At 52.7% G+C, this 15687-nt stretch overlaps 1 protein-coding gene and 1 non-coding gene across 2 annotated transcripts; one reads left to right on the top strand and one right to left on the bottom strand.

Annotated features, from left to right (window-relative positions):
* Nucleotides 1-7251: 7251 nt before the first annotated feature.
* Nucleotides 7252-12650, bottom strand: LOC148663587 (uncharacterized). The gene is made up of 7 exons (XM_088630879.1): nt 12628-12650; nt 11468-11507; nt 10552-10745; nt 9836-9990; nt 8932-9293; nt 8084-8292; nt 7252-7431 (listed from the first exon to the last, which is right to left on the bottom strand). Exons 2-7 carry the CDS (start codon nt 11481-11483, stop codon nt 7252-7254), a joined length of 1116 nt encoding a protein of 371 aa, XP_088487005.1. The 5' UTR covers nt 11484-11507; nt 12628-12650.
* Nucleotides 12651-14389: 1739 nt separating this feature from the next.
* trnaf-aaa (transfer RNA phenylalanine (anticodon AAA)) lies at nt 14390-14462 on the top strand. Its single transcript has one exon. It is a non-coding gene; the product is annotated as a tRNA-Phe (tRNA).
* The last annotated feature ends 1225 nt before the right edge of the window (nt 14463-15687 follow it).

The following is a 15687-nucleotide window of genomic DNA, read 5'->3' as shown; positions in this document are numbered from 1 at the left end:
CACCCGCCGCATCCACTGCTGCAGGTCCTACTCGTAGTCCGGTCCAGCTGGTGGTGCCGACTCGTCTCTGGGCGGCGGGCCGAAGACCAGCTCCACCAGGGTTCGCATTTCCCGGCCCAGCATGAGTGAGGCCAGGGTACACCCGGTAGATTCCTGGACTGTGGTCAGAGCTCGAGGGGGAGGTGGTGGTCCCAATCCCGTTGGTGCCAGGACACCAGGGTTGGCCAGCTGGGTGGCGAGCATCCAATTAAACCGCTTCACAGACCCGTCGCTCTGGGGATGCAGCGGGGTGGTCTGAGTCTTAGAGATCCCCAGGCGCTGGCAAACTCTGACGAAGACCTGGGACTCGAAGTTACGCCCCTGGTCACTGTGTAACTCCTCCGGCACCCCCAGCCTGGCAAACATCCCCTCCAGTAGTGCATCGGCCACCGTGGGGGCACTCTGGTCCGGGAGGGCATAGCCTCTGGCCACTTCGTGAAATAGTCCATTGCTACCAGGACATAGCGGTTTCTGGCCTCGGCCCAAAACGTCCACCCACACCCGCCCCATAGGAGCCCCTACCTGGTGTTGTTGGAGAGGGGACCTTTCTGCGCCATGCACACCGCACACGTTCGGCAATACCGCTCCACGTCCCGGTGGCAAAGACCCCAATACAAATGGCCTCGGTGACGCTACTCGTCTACTGTTTTTTTACAGCCAAAATGCCCCACTCCCGGCTGGCCATGCACCGCTCGGAGCACAGCCTCGGGGAGCGACTGCGGCACCACCAGCTGTCACTGTATCTCACCACTGGAGGGTGCCTGCCACCCCCGTAGCAGCACCCCATCCTTTACTTCCAAGGCCTCCCACAAGCACAGAGGGACTCGACGGACTTTGGGTGTGGGGCAGGCTCCTCTCGCATAGGCCGCGCTCCTGCTGCCTTCCAGCGGAGCACCGGCCCCACATCCGGATCAGCTGCCTGTCGCTGCACCACGTCTGACATACCCACCCCCAGCGGCCCCTCCAGGGCCGTGGCCACGGCACTCGACTCGGTGCGGACGGCCCCCTCACACTGCTCCCGCTGGGCGCAGTAGCAGCAGTCCGCGGCCTCACAGGGGTGCCGTGAGAGAGCGTCAGCATTGAGATGGCGAGATCCCGCACAGTGTACGACAGTGAAGTTGTATTCCTGCAGGACCGCAATCCATCGCACCATCTAACCCTCCGGCTCCTTAAAGTGGAGCAGCCAGGTGAGGGACGCATGGTCGGTCAACCGGAATCGGGTACTGAACAGGTACGGCCTGAAGTGGCGGACCGCCACCATCACCGCCAGCAGCTCGCGACGGGTCACGCAGTAGTTCTGTTCAGCCTTATTCAAAGCCCGACTGTAGTAGGCAACTACCCGCTCCCCATCTGGCCCCTCCTGTGCCAACACCGCGCCCACCTCTGAGACTCTCACGTCGGTATCTAGGATATACTGTAACCACGGATCGGGGTAGGCTAGCACGGGGGCCCCCACCAGAGCTTCACGTAACCGACCGAAAGCCGTCTCGCAGTCCGAGTCAAAACGGCGGCCCTTGTCGGTGAGGCAGTGCAGCGGGGGAGAGATGCTGGCAAAATCCCGGACGAACCTCCGATAATACAACGCCAACCCCAGAATGCAGCTCTGCGACGGTGCGGGGAGTCGGCCATCCCCTCACTGCAGCAACCTTACCTGGGTCTGTAGCCACCCCTCGCGGTCCAACAACATGTCCCAGGAAGGTCCCCGCCCGCAGCAGGAGCTCTCACTTGTGGGCGTTGAGCCTCAGGACAGCACAGCAGATGCAGGCCAGCACCGCCTGGAGGTTCGTCAAGGCCTGGAACCAGCAGGTCGTCCAGATACAGCACACACTGGTTCCGCGGGACCGATGCCAGCACCCTCTCCATCAGCCTCTCGAAAGTCGCCAGGGCATTGCACAGGCCAAAGGGCATGACAGTAAACTGCCAGAGGCCCTGGCCGATGGAAAAGGCCGTCTTTGGTCGAGCATCGGGAGCGAGCGGTACCTGCCAGTAGCTGCAGCGGAGGTCAAAGGAGCTGAAGCAGGTCGACCCTGTGATGTAGTCCAAGGCGTCGTCTATCCTCGGCAGGGAGTAGGAATCTTTCCAGATGACCTCATTCAGCTTGCGGTAGTTCACGCAGAACCTCCATGAGCCGTCTTTTTTTCGGAGCAGTATAGCTGGCGCCGACCACAGGCTCGCGGAGGGCTCAATCACTCCCACTGCGGGCATCTCTCTGATTTTTTCCTCAGCGGGAGTATGCTTGGCATGTGTCCCGGTTGGATGCAGATGGGCCTAGCGTCGCCAGTGTTGATGTCGTGTTGGACCAGGGCGGCGCGGGTGCAGTCCTCATCCCTTGCCGCAAAGAGGTCCTCTTTTTGGGCGAGCAGTTCCTGGAGCCGCTGCCGGTGGTCCCAATCGAGGCCCTCGCAGCTTCACTGGTAGAGGTCCTCAATGGCGCGCCTCGCTTCTACGCAATGCTCGGCCCCCGCCACCGCCACGGCCGCCTTGTCAGACCCCCCGGGTGATTCAGGGGCAGGATCCGGCACACTCGCTCCCCGGCTCGCAGGCCCGGTCCGCCCCGGCGACTGCCACCGCCACTGCCTCTTTTTCCCTCGGCTCCGGCAAGCCAGCGTCCCTCGGCCTTCACCGGGCCTGCCCTCCACCAGGTGAAGTCGCTCTCCCTGCCACATCAACTCCTGCCGGCCCAAGTCCAATCCGGTCCCCACTCCCTGCAGCAGGTCCAGCCCCAGGATGCAGTCCTCCTGGATGGGTGCAAGGTAGCAGGCGCACCATCGCTGTACCCAGACGGAAGGCAAGCACCTGTTTCCCTGTTTCGGCACGGCTCCTCGGGTAAGAGGGCCTTGAGAAAGGCCTGAAGAGCCATCTCCCGCTGTGCCTCCCGGGGGAAAACCGGGTATCCTCAGCGGGCGAGGAACATGACATCAGTGGCGACCGGGCCCAGCCGGAGAGCTGCTGCCAGCGCCGCGTATTCACCTTAGTCCTCCTCTGGGACATCCAGGAGAACCTGGCAGGCCACTCCTTCCAGCGCCGCTGCCAGGTGGCCGGCCATCTCTGCCCGGTTCCAGCCATTTGTCCGGGCCGCGAGCTGGAACTGCGCCTCGTAGGTTTCCCATGCGCTTCCCCGTCGTAGCGACTGGGTAGCACCCGCGCTGGCGGGTGTGGGAATAGCTGGCCGACTCCGGCAGGGAGGGCATCTTCTCTCTTGGGCATCCACTGGGCAGGAGTAGTGGGCAGTCGCCCCAATTCTACTAGCGGGACCACTACTGGGTAGCCCGGGCTGTGGCCACCTGTCGCACCCAGGAGTTGCTCAGGCTCTGTATGTGCGCTGCCGGTGGGTTCAGTCTCTTTTAGGGTTAGTCGGCGCTTGACAAAATCAGTGAATATCTGCCATGGTCTGTCCATCCTGCCCGCTTCTGACACCAATGTAACATTTTTCAGGTTCCCTCAGGACAAAGGACAAGTGGAGACATGATCGTAAACCAAGCGACGGCTTTATTCTCCAAACAAAACCACGCAAAAACCAAACACAGGCTATACACACATGAGGAGACCGACAGAACACTTACACATGTTTAGGGTGGTAACTCGTTAACTTCGGGCTATACACTTATAGAGCTATACAGGACACTAAAACTACTATCACAATATTTACGTATGCAGATACATATCATCCTGCTGACCCTCAGACTCCCCCCGGCTACAACTCCCAGCCTGCTTTGCGGTACTATGAGCGCCTAGGTGCGCTTCCTCCTCACCGCTGTAAAAGTAAACTTCATAGTTGTGTTCAGAGGCTATTGGGAATCTTTTGCGTTTGCAACGTTTTTTAGGAACACGTATTTTGTTTGTGGCAATGTACACTTTGTAATGTTAAACGGGGACTGCTGCCCCAGTGTCTCCAACCAGTTATTAAATCTCCGTCTCAGAAGAAATTATTGAGGGTACTGCAAAATGTGAGAAATTCCGAGACCTTCACAAATTCGTGAACGTTGTGCAAGTCCTGTATGGTCGCCATGTTTGTGGAGATCAGCGCAAGGCTGCTCTCATCACGGGTGACAGCTCGCGAGAATTGTGATGTAGGGGCTGCCCTTCCTGCTGGGGTCAGTTGTAATGAACTGAAAGCAGCACCCCAAACTGGAATTCAGCCTTAAGACCAGAAGCAACAAATGTGGCCGCTGAAATTAGCCCCCTGTTTAACTTGAATTGCCTTTAGTGTTGACAGCATGAAGTCTGCAGAATAATTTCTTGCTTAGAATGTTTTTTCTTTCCATTTACAATGATTTTTTTTTCCTTTTGTCTGTTTGCATATCATACATCAGCTCCACTGTTATACTCCTGTTTTTTAAATTATTTCATATATTTTCTCCTGTGATTCCTCATATGGTTAGCTTATATTTCTTCATTAATTATGGGTTTTCTTATCCATTCAGCCCTGTTTGCTGGGTTGTTAGATGGTCTAATTTCCAGTTTCGTCTCCTATGTGTTCCGATCATTTGATCGCAGCTCGTCTGAGAAAGGTCTTTACACCCTGTATCATTCACACCACACTGTGTTGCAGACAGTAGCTGCGGTCACCCACTTTATCTGTCTCTGGAGCTGTAATCAAGAGCATTATCAGATATGGTATTTCAGTGTGGTTCGGTCATCTATCAGTTCATTTTAAATGGCAAATGACCCGCCTCATCCAGACAGCTTTCAAGGTCAAGGGAGTGAAACAGCAGCCCTCCCCGCAGGCTGATTAGATCTGATTAGACCTTTGAAAAATCCCTAATCAGACAGACAGGAACAATGATATCAGATCCTTCCCACATCCTCAACCCTGAATACCAACTTCTTCCTTCGGGCAAACGTTTCAGGGTTCCCAAAGGTAAGTGAAACGGATACAAAGATTCCTTTGTTCCACTATGCGTTACAGCTGTCAACACAAAAATGTCAAGGATAAACAATTTTGACTCTTACAACCCACCTGAGTGCAATATGTTTTTGCGATGTGTTATAAACGTTCCATGTTATGTGTTCTACTGTACATGTGCAATAGAATGATGTGCAGTGTTTTTCTTATTTTTTGTAATAGTGTAATGTGCAATGATTTTATTTTCTTCTCTCTTTATGTGCATGCTATTTAAATGTACAGGAGTGCTGGGTGTCCATACAAAATTCCCTCAGGGGACAATAAAAGTCTTATCTCTTTGCTGGAATTTTTTTTTGCCCATCTGTTGAGAGAATTGAAGTGTGAAAGAGCGTGAGGTGTTAAAGTAGCTCCTGTCAGCTTTATTATATTGCTGTTGCTTTGTTTGAATATACTGTTATCTGTTATTTTTGTAAAAAAATCATCTGTGTTAGTGTGGGCGTTGCTCTGTAAATGGCTGACTTGGCTTTTAACTCATCATTCTGTACGGTACAAAACAGAGCAGAAGATAGATAAGACTTTATTGATCCTGAAGGGAAATTGATGTGTTACAGCAGTCCAAGACAAGCCAAAAAAAACAGAAAACCAGACACCAGAATAGACGAAAAATTAAGATGCGTACAGCAATACAAAATAAATATTAAAAAAATCACTTAAATAGAAATATAAAAGACTCTTTTCACAGGTCCCAGACTCTTACACAGTCAGGTCTCCCTGGGGGGCGGCGTTTATTTGAACATCTCTCCAGGCTCCGTTTTTGTGCCTGTGTCTTCTATAAGTCTCTCTTTCAGCGAACTCAGAGCAAGAGCTGCTGCCCTTTAGTGGTTACTGAAGTAGGGGGACGAACTGACATCACCTCTTCATGTGGTTTAAGCAGCTGGAGTCACATTAGAACGTCCCCAGATAGGGTGGACATAATACGGTCACTACTGTCATGAGTCTGTTATGCAGCTGTCGCTGGGAACATTTTAATATTTAACTGAAACTGCTTTCCAGTGAACATTAATACATGCATGAACTAATACGAATGTCATTTAGTAATGGCAAACTTCAATGTCTGTCTTTGTTCGTAGCTGTATTACAGCTGGTGAATGTAGAGCCATGTGCGATGTGAGGGCGTGGTGTGTGAGAGTGGGTTTTCAGAGATCATGGGGAGCAGAGCGATCTGAAATGAAGGAAAGGCACGTTTAACTGGGGTGGAAACCTGAAATGTGTTCGGTCACCTCTGAGTGTCAGTTGAATAGATGTGTTGTCTTTTGTTATTTGGATGGGACTCCACCCTCTTGGCTCTCAGGGTAAAGCAGGGATATGGAGAAAAGGTTGTTTAGTCAAATGGAAGGGTACGTTTGTACCCCACCCCCACCACCCTTTATGTACAGAGGAGCCTCCTGTCCTGACTGGAGGAGCTCACCCAGGTGTGTCTGGAGAGAAGCCAGCATCTCGGCTTCCACCACAGGGCTGGGCGGCTTGTTCCCCACCCCCACCCCCCTCTGTGTACAGAAGACCCTCCTGTCCTGACTGGAGGAGCTCACCCAGGTGTGTCTGGAGAGAAGCCAGGGTCTCGGCTTCCACCACAGGGATGGGCGGCTTGTTCCACACCCCTGCCCCACTCTGTGTACAGAAGACCCTCCTGTCCTGGAGAAGCTCACCCAGCTGTGTCTGGAGAGAAGCGAAGGAATAAGCTTCAACAACACGGCCGGGCAGCTTGTTCCCCACCCCCACCACCCTCTGTGTACAGAAGAGCTTCCTGTCCTGAGTGGAGGAGCTCACCCAGCTGTGTCTGGAGAGAAGCCAGGGTATCGGCTTAAACTACAGGGCTGGGCAGCTTGTATCACAGACGGCAAAGGAATCAGACTGCTCCCATCGAGACCATTTTATTGTGCAGTTCCATTATTTCATGCCATACAGATGGGGATCAGGCACATGAATTACACTGTGTGTGGGGGATCCCAAGTATGACATTGTGGAGCTATGTGACAGTCACCCCCCTCACTTAAGCTGTCCAAATTCCATTAATGAACATAGTCAAAAAGGTGCATTTGAAATTTTCTGCAGTCACACTAGAAACATGGACATAACCAAACCCCCCTGCTGTAGATTAGCAACACCCTAGCCTTGATCCTAGTCTGCATGATAACCCCTCACCAGAACCCCAGGAGCAGGGAAAAGCGATTCCCATCCTCCATGACATCATAAATCACCACATGACATCATCAAGAAACTAGACAGATGGCCAAGCAGGGACCCTATTATAATGCAGGAAGCGCAGAGGAAGTGAGAGAACTCTTCCCGGTCCTCGTCCTCCTGCCTCAGACTCCGATGGCCATGTCCTGGGAGAGGCTCAGCTGCTCCAGCTCTTGCAGGGCCCGGTCGTACTCCCTCTGCAGCTGCTCCGCAGACAGACTGGAGGGGCGCAGGGCCAGGAAGCTGTAGGCGTCTTCGCAGTGAGAGAACTTCTCCCCCACACTGGAGCAGCAGGCACACATCACCTGGAAGGACTGCAGTGTGCGTGTGCGTGTGCGTGTGCGCAGATCAATTGTGTGTATGTGTTGCATTGATGTACACAGTACAAATGTGTAGTGTGTATACAGTATAGTTGGGTGTAGAGTGTGGTTGTGTGTATTGTGTATACAGATCAGTGGTGTGTAAAGTGTGTATGCATTGATGTATGTAGTACGAATGTGCATGCATGTGTAGTGTGTCGTTGTGTGTATTGTGAATACAGATCAGTTGTGTGTACAGTGTGTGTATGCATTGCGATGATGTGTACAGTATGAATGTGTGTGCGTGTGTAGTGTGTATGCGTTGTGTTGATGGATATAGTACGAATGTGTGTGCGTGTGTAGTATGTATACAGTATAGTAGGGTGTAGAGTGCGATTGTGTCAGATCAGTTGAGTGTATGCATTGTGTTGGTGTGTACGGTGCCATTGTAGTCAGAATGTGTGTAGTGTGCATTTGTGCACAGTGTGTAGATGTGTGGAGAAAAATGGCAGTTATTAACTCTAAAATGAATGACTGTCCTAAAATATCGTAGTTTCCTTATTTCCAGCTACTGTAGAGAGCTACCCGTCTGACTGACGGAGGCTCCCACTGAAATTCGGGAGAGAAAATCACACCACCGATCTGCCCCTCCACCCACCTGCTCCGCCTCATCCAGGCTCTTCAGGTACTCCTCCTTGAAGTCCTGGATGTAATCCAGGAAGCTCTCTCCCGCCTCGGTCTTCTGCCCCAGGCTGGCGATGGCCACCCGAGCCGTGTCGCAGAAGTTGTGCAGCCTCAGCAGGATCTGCTGGACGCGGGACAGGCAGCGCTGCACCTCCTGCAGCTGCTTGGGCTTCCCGAGCTTCCCTGAGGGAGAGGGAGAGAGGGAGAAGGGTGGGCAGCAAGCAACAGGCACAAGGCAGGGTTCACCCTGGACAGGACAGCAGTCCATCACAGGACACACACACACACACCCTGGACAGGACAGCAGTCCATCACAGGACACACACACACACACCCTGGACAGGACAGCAGTACATCACAGGACACACACACACTCACGCACCCTGGACAGGACACACACACACACACACACACACACACACACACACACACACACACACACACACACACACACACACACACACACACACACACACACACACACACACACACACACACACACACACACACACACACACACACACACACACACACACACACACACACACACACACCCCCTGGACAGGACGCCAGTCCATCACAGGACACACACACACACTCACACACCCTGGACAGGACACCAGTCCATCACAGGACACACACACACACCCTGGACAGGACGCCAGTCCATCACAGGACACACACACACAAACACGCTGGACAGGACACCAGTCCATCACAGGACACACACACAGACACACACACACCCTGGACAGGACACCAGTCCAGGACCAGGCATGGACACCCCCCTCAATCGGCACGCTTACCTATTTCCACCAGCACCTGGGAGTATGCGGTTGAGCTTGGCGGCATTGTCCCAGATCTCCCGGGTGAGGCAGTTGTCCTGCCCGTAGAGGTGGCGCAGCTCGCCCTCCAGGGCGCTCAGGCGGGCGTTGTTGCTCTTGTCGCTGTAGGCCCAGCAGCCGCCCTGGCGCTGCCTCTTCTCCGCCAGCTTGTCCTGGATCTGCCAGCCCACCTGGGCCTTTTCCTCGTTCAGGCGGGCCAGCCGGTCCTTCAGGGCGTGGGCATGCGCCCTCAGCGCCTCCGCCTCCTGCGTCTTCTTCTCCCTCTCCTGCTGCTCGCTCTCGCGGACCGCCTTCACATCGCTGCAGGTGCCGGCCATGCTGCCGTTCAGGCTCTCGTACCTGCGGTCGAGAGAGAGAGAACAGGCAGGAGGAACTGAGTCTCTTTAGTCTGAAGGGTGAGTCCCACACCGTCAGACTGGAGGAACTGAGTCTCTTTAGTCTGAAGGGAGTGTAAAACTATCTGAAAGCGTTTGAAAGCGGAGAACAGAAAACACCTCTTTGCACAAAGTGTGGTGGGGGTGTGGAACAACCTGCCCAGCTCTGTGGTTGAAAACTGGCTACTTTCACACCATTACAGCCTCGGATCCATTAACCATTAAAACAGGCTAGACCGGTTCGAAATGAAAAAGAGGACTTGGCCCTTCTTATGTTCTCACGACAGAGAAAAACGAGTGCCTTGGGGGGGAACGAACGTGAGACTTGACGTATCGTTCAATAGCCTTTATCCATTTGCTCAGCTGTTCAGTTCAACCCTTCCATCTTGAGGCTGACTGAACTCCGATTAAAATGATGAGAATGATATTTAACCCCCTTCCCCAAGAGAGCATCAACAGACCCAGCAGACGCAGCTGGAATTCCCCAGAGAAAATAAAGATGCGTACTTTTCCACGACGTTCTGCACGTCGGAGCACATCTTCTGGATCAGGGTCTTGGAGAGCTCCAGGCTGACCCGGGCCGACTGCATTTGCTGGTCCCTCACCGCCTGCCGAATTGCTGGGAACACCCGTTTCATGATGTCGGTCCCCACATTGGCGCACTTCGGGGGGGGGGAAGAACCGGAAATGAGAGAGAAAGGTAAAGTTACTTGTTCCCCACCCCCACCACCCTCTATGTACAGAAGAGCCTCCTGTCCTGACTGGAGGAGCTCACCCAGCTGTGTCTGGAGAGAAGCCAGGGTATCGGCTTCAACCACAGGGCTGGGCAGCTTGTTCCCCACCCCCGCACCCCTCTGTGTACAGAAGAGCCTCCTGTCCTGACTGGAGGAGCTCACCCAGCTGTGTCTGGAGAGAAGCCAGGGTATAGGCTTCAACCACAGGGCTGGGCAGCTTGTTCCCCACCCCCGCACCCCTCTGTGTACAGAAGAGCCTCCTGTCCTGACTGGAGGAGCTCACCCAGCTGTGTCTGGAGAGAAGCCAGGGCATCGGCTTCAACCACATGGACTGGGCAGCTTGTTCCACACCCCCATCCTTTGTGTACAGACGTGCTGCCTCCCCCCCATCAGTTTGAAATACACTTCCAGGCAGTGGTCCACTACACGAGCATCACTATTAGTGCTGATGGGCCAGCAATAATGATATTTAAAGGGCACGTTGCCTACCTGTAAAAACGTAGCCGCCGTAGAGATGCACAGCTTGCGCGACTCCGTCCCCCGCTGGTGGACTTTGGTCTCCAGATCCGGGTACTGGCAGAGGCTGAAGTAGGACACCTTGAACAGCACGGCCGCCTTCTGCACCACGGAGACCAGCTCCTGGAGCTGGATCACCGACTGCACCGCGTGGAAACCGGCCTGGACTGCGGCCGCACGCAGGCGGAGAGAGAGAGAGAGAAACCGGACAGGAGGCCACGTTAAAATCCGCTGCGGGCCGCCGAAAACAGCCAGACGGCAGACGGATAAGACGGGAGGGGAGGAGAGCATTCAAATGCAGCTGCCTCGGCCGCTGCAGGAAAAGCTCGTCCCAGCAACAGGGAGGAAAGAGCTGGGAGTTTGCGCCATTCCCGAAGGGGGAACCACAGCGCTGTTTCCACTTAAATCCAAAAATAAAAATTAATTTTCTAGAACATCGATGAGGAAATGGTGGTAACCGAGATCTAATAAGTGGGTCTTTTAGTAGTAACGAGTAACTTTTTTTACTAGTTGTTTGAGGACGCCTCATTGTTGAAGGCTGATAATTCGGCCCTTTTCCGCCAGAGGGCCCCCCAAGTCCTATCAGACTTCCATCAGGTCTACGCGTTCCCACAGTTGAAGCCATTTGGACATAAGGAAGAGATTCCCGAGGATAATATAACCACCCGTGGCTGTTTTGGGGGGCATTCATTTTCGATTTTGTAAATTAGATCTCACTTGACGCTGCTCAAGAACGTCATCTTTGATTTTCTCAGTCTTCCGTCCTTATAAGATAACGGGATGAGAAGTTCCTTTGTTTAACAGCGTCTGATCTTTAAGCCGACTTGTCACGCACATGGCATGCAGTCGGTGATCCTTTTTTCGACCTCGGAGGTACCAACACACCTACCTTTGTTCTCCGCCATTTTTGTTGCTGATCTTCTTTACTTCTGGAAAAGAGAGAGACGAGATCAAAATGTTTTTTTTTTTTAAATAGCTTGGTTTCTCCCTCCCTCGTCTTTTTAAAAAATCTGTGGTCAGTATGTGCTCTTCCTTTCCCTGTATCTCTGTCACCCTAAGCGTCACCCAGGCGGGGCTCCACACTGGTGGGGGGTGGAGGGGATCCCCGTGACCCGGAGAGAGCTGGAGAGTCCGGAAAGGCGCTATATAGGTGTAAGGGGGTTGAATAATATGACCTGTACCCCCCTTTTGGGTAAGAGGAAACTTTTTCCAGGGTCCTTCATTATAGGGGCAGCTCCAGCGTGCGTGTTTGCTTCTTCGCTGGCGAGTAGAGGGTCGCCGGTGTGTTTCTGCCGGTGCCTCGCTGTATCTAATGAATTAATTCCTTATATACAAAGGGGCGGAGCGCGGAGCGGTGACTCTGTGCCTCAGGGTCTGCCGGTTCCAATCCCGCAGCCGGCAGAGGAAGCCCTTCACCCCAACTGGTCCAGAGGTGCTGTATAAATGGCCGACCCTGTGCTCTGACCCCCAGCTCCCTGTCTGTGTATCTCACGGAGAGCAAGCTGGGGTCTGTGAAAAGACACATTCCTCATGCAAGAAATTGTATAGGGCTAGTTAAAGTAATCTCATCTTATTTTATAGCTGCTGCCTCTACCGCGTTTGCTGGGGATCGGAGTGAAGTTGCAAATTCTTACTGAATGACAGTTCTAGTGCTCTTCACGCGAGACAGGGGAACCCGAAAGAAAGCCACGCGCGTGTCCCTTTTTAATCCTTATTGCGTTACGCATCGGTCATTAAAACCCCCCACAGACGCAGATCTGAACCTTTCTGATTGGAACAGGAACCCCGAGACACCCACAGCCCTGCACCGTGAAAGAGTGCGGCGGGGATTCATTCCACGCAGAAAAGCAGAAACGGACACACACGCTGGGTTTTTTTTTCTGCCCACGTTTCGTCGTGGAATTAACTTTTAAGCCTGCTTAAAACACACACACACACACAGGACAGGACACCAGTCCATCACAGTTCACACAGACACACACTCCGTGCTCGCGTAGGATCGGTGCGTCCGTGTGATCCTGGATCGTGGATTAATATCGGCGTACCCACCCCGACACACAATGCAGAGCAAACCGGGGTAAAGTTAGCTTGAAGTTCGAAAACGATTTTGCCACGCCTGTAGCGTTTACACGAAACCTCTTAGAATCGTGAGAATACTTGCTTTGTGCATAAAATACATTGTGAATGCTTTCTCAGCCTTTACTTTTTCGTTTCTATTACATTTTTTGAACCAAGCACGAATATTCTTTTGTCCATATCTTCGCAACGGAAGCGCAGAACGCCTTCAAACCAAATGCATTTTAAAGACCACGACGTGGTCTTTCCACAGCCTCTACATCAAAGTATCAGTGAGCTAATTATCTTTTTTTAAACCTCCGGTTTTTCATCGATGCGTTATTACGCACTAACTGGAACCCGGGGGACCGCTGTATACACAAGTTCACAACGCGAGAAATACTGTTCAATACGGCTTCATGCGAAAAACCCATATATGACCATAGGAAGCATAACAGCGCAGTCTCCAATTACTCAGACTGTAAGCACGGGAATAAAGCTTTGTCTGAATTCTGAAACCCTTCCTTTACTTCCTGTTTTCATTCAGGTAAGAGTCAACTATATGCACAATACTACTGACAGCAGGAAGATTAAAATATTCTTTACTCAGCAGCTTATTAAAAACAGCTCCCATGATGTTCAAACCGATTTTTTACACAGAAAACTGACACAGCTTTGCGTTCTGAATCTCTTTTTCTCGTGCTTTTATTTAATGTGGCACAATGCACTGGGATAGAGGTATTCTGTTCACAAACCAATAGCATTTAAACCACAGGACCCACAATGCTGCAAGTAAGTGCTTTACACACTAAGCAGAGAGCGATGTCTTCCTCGTTAGTATAGTGGCAAGTATCCCCACCTGTCACGCGGGAGACCAGGGTACATCAGGACGCGCAATGAAGTGAAAGCAGGATGCGCTGCGACATCCACTGTGCAGATCCCGCCACACTCAGAGGTGAGTGGGTCTGTTCGATCACAGCGCTAGGCGAATCCCCAAACAGTGTGGGTGGCAAGAAACGAAACGGGCCTGTTTCCGCCCGGTTTCGATCCGGGGAAATCGGGCCCAGTAGTGGCGGGATCTGTACAGTGCATGTCGCAGCGCTTCAATGTGCTTCCTGATGTCCTACCCCGAGTGCAGAAAAGACAGCGTCCGCAGCAACAACAGCTCAGGTCTCTGCACAGGAGCTAAGCTGCCCTCATCTCCTCTGCTCTGCGGCTCCTGCGGAGCGGAGTCCTGCCTGGAGCCGTGTTTGCAGGCGACGGCTCCCCGCGCCCTGTCTGTGCGTCGTGTCCAAGAGCTCCTGGGAGGAAGAGAGAGCCCTCCCACTCGGGGGCTTTTCCACGGTCTGTGTGAGAAGGGGCGGGTGTGTCCAGTAGCTTATCGAGCGGAAGCCTGGGGCGAATGAGAGCTGTGATCGTGCAGACCTTGAGGTGTCACCTCTTTGTCTGCTTTCCCGCCCCCCCTCCGCCCAAGCTCTGCTCCAAAGTAGCCCGGCAACCCCTCACACCTGCACGTGTCACAACCTAAGGTGTGGTCATTAGACACCCGTGGGGTGTCGTTCTGTTCTTGCTAATTGTTCCCTGCCCGTCGCAGGCAGGAGTCCATGCGAGGAAGATGCGCTGGACAGAGCTCAGAGGGCGCACCTGGGTGGCTTTCCTTCTGAGTGACGTTCTTGCAACACTCTCCCGCTACTCTTGGTGCGCTCATGCCGCAACACAGGAAGGCTGGAGCAGGTGGCTGTGGGCTCTGCGCACCGCCGAAGTAGCTCAGTTGGGAGAGCTTTAGATTAAAGATCAAAAGGTCCCTGATTCGATCCCGGGTTTCGGCATTTTGTTTCATCGCGCCCTTTGTTCCTCTCTCCAGCGCCCCCTGCCCAAAGTGACGCGTCCCTTTCTCAGCCCGAAACGCAAGAGAGACACCAGCAGCAGTCCCTGCAGGTTTCCGTAGTGTAGCGGCTATCACGTTCGCCTATCACGCGAAAGGTCCCCGTTTCGAGACCGGGTGGAACCAGCCTTGTTTTGCACGCTCCTGTACTTCACAGAGGTCTTGAGCGACCGGTCATTTGTTCCCAATGTATTTCCGGTGCCATTGTGCACTCTTGTACCAAACGCACGTTCCTTCTGTACGCGGAGCCGATCATTTGCAATTGGGCTGTGCCGACAGACCAGGACGAGCTCTGTCGGCTCAAAAGCAGCGCAGGACCTGCAAGAACAACAGAAAGATTAGCATCCAGCGGGGGCCTCTTAGTGAGCCCAAGAGCTCATCAAGAATCGGCTCCAGCAACAGGGCTGGGCGCATTGTTCCATTCTCCGCCCACTCTCGGTGTAAACAAGTCCCTCCTGGTCTCTGCTTGAAATGCACTTTCCTGCGTTTGCTTTGGTGTAACTGGCTTCCCCTGCATGGGCGAATGTGAAGATCCTTAGTAAGTCATTGAAGAAAACCGAGAAGAGGTCGGAGTGGCCTCTGTCGTTCATCAACGATCCAGTCAGGCAGTACTCCTCTGTAAAGCGCCGTTCGTTCACATCGATTGGCTTTTTTTTGCCTTCATTCGTGCGAGTAGTAAAAGCAGACGCCCCTTTTCTGCCGTGACCCAGATTCAAACCGGGGTTGTTGCAGCCACAACGCAAAGTACTGACCACTATACAATCACAGCGAGTTACCGAGACACACGCGGCAGGGCGGAAAGAGCTGTGCTCTCTTCGTGTGACATAATTCGGAAAAGTCCTGACATTGCATTTCAACTGAGCCCCAGTATACATCGACCCTTCGACACTCTGAGTGACAACTCTCTTGCGTGTTTTCTCATATTTATGTAGTTTGCTTGCATGATGCCGGTGAAGTGGAAATCTAATAAGTAAATTGATTCTTAAAAATGTAGAGAGCTTTGAAAAAAATATATTGGTGCTTTTAGATAATATATTTCAAGGATGTAAATGCTGTGCTACAGTGCGTGCAGAATTTTAGAAAACAGTTCGTCAACAAAGTACACTGTTTAGGTTAGTTTAGAAGACAATGTACCAAAACAATATATGCTGTCTGGGTCATTAGAATTA

Source organism: Lepisosteus platostomus, chromosome 5 (genome assembly GCF_059453375.1).
Source record: "Lepisosteus platostomus isolate fLepPlt1 chromosome 5, fLepPlt1.hap1, whole genome shotgun sequence".
In the NCBI taxonomy this organism is placed as follows: Eukaryota; Metazoa; Chordata; class Actinopteri; order Semionotiformes; family Lepisosteidae; genus Lepisosteus; species Lepisosteus platostomus.
This window is presented reverse-complemented; position numbering and strand designations above follow the sequence as displayed.

What these genes read in the sequence shown, in the direction of transcription:
- LOC148663587 (XM_088630879.1), bottom strand. An exon ending in GTGCAGAACGTCGTGGAAAA is followed by an intron (nt 9,294 to 9,835) that starts GTACGCATCTTT and finishes TCTCGACCGCAG; the next exon opens with GTACGAGAGCCTGAACGGCA. An exon ending in GCCTGGATGAGGCGGAGCAG is followed by an intron (nt 7,432 to 8,083) that starts GTGGGTGGAGGG and finishes CAGTCCTTCCAG; the next exon opens with GTGATGTGTGCCTGCTGCTC.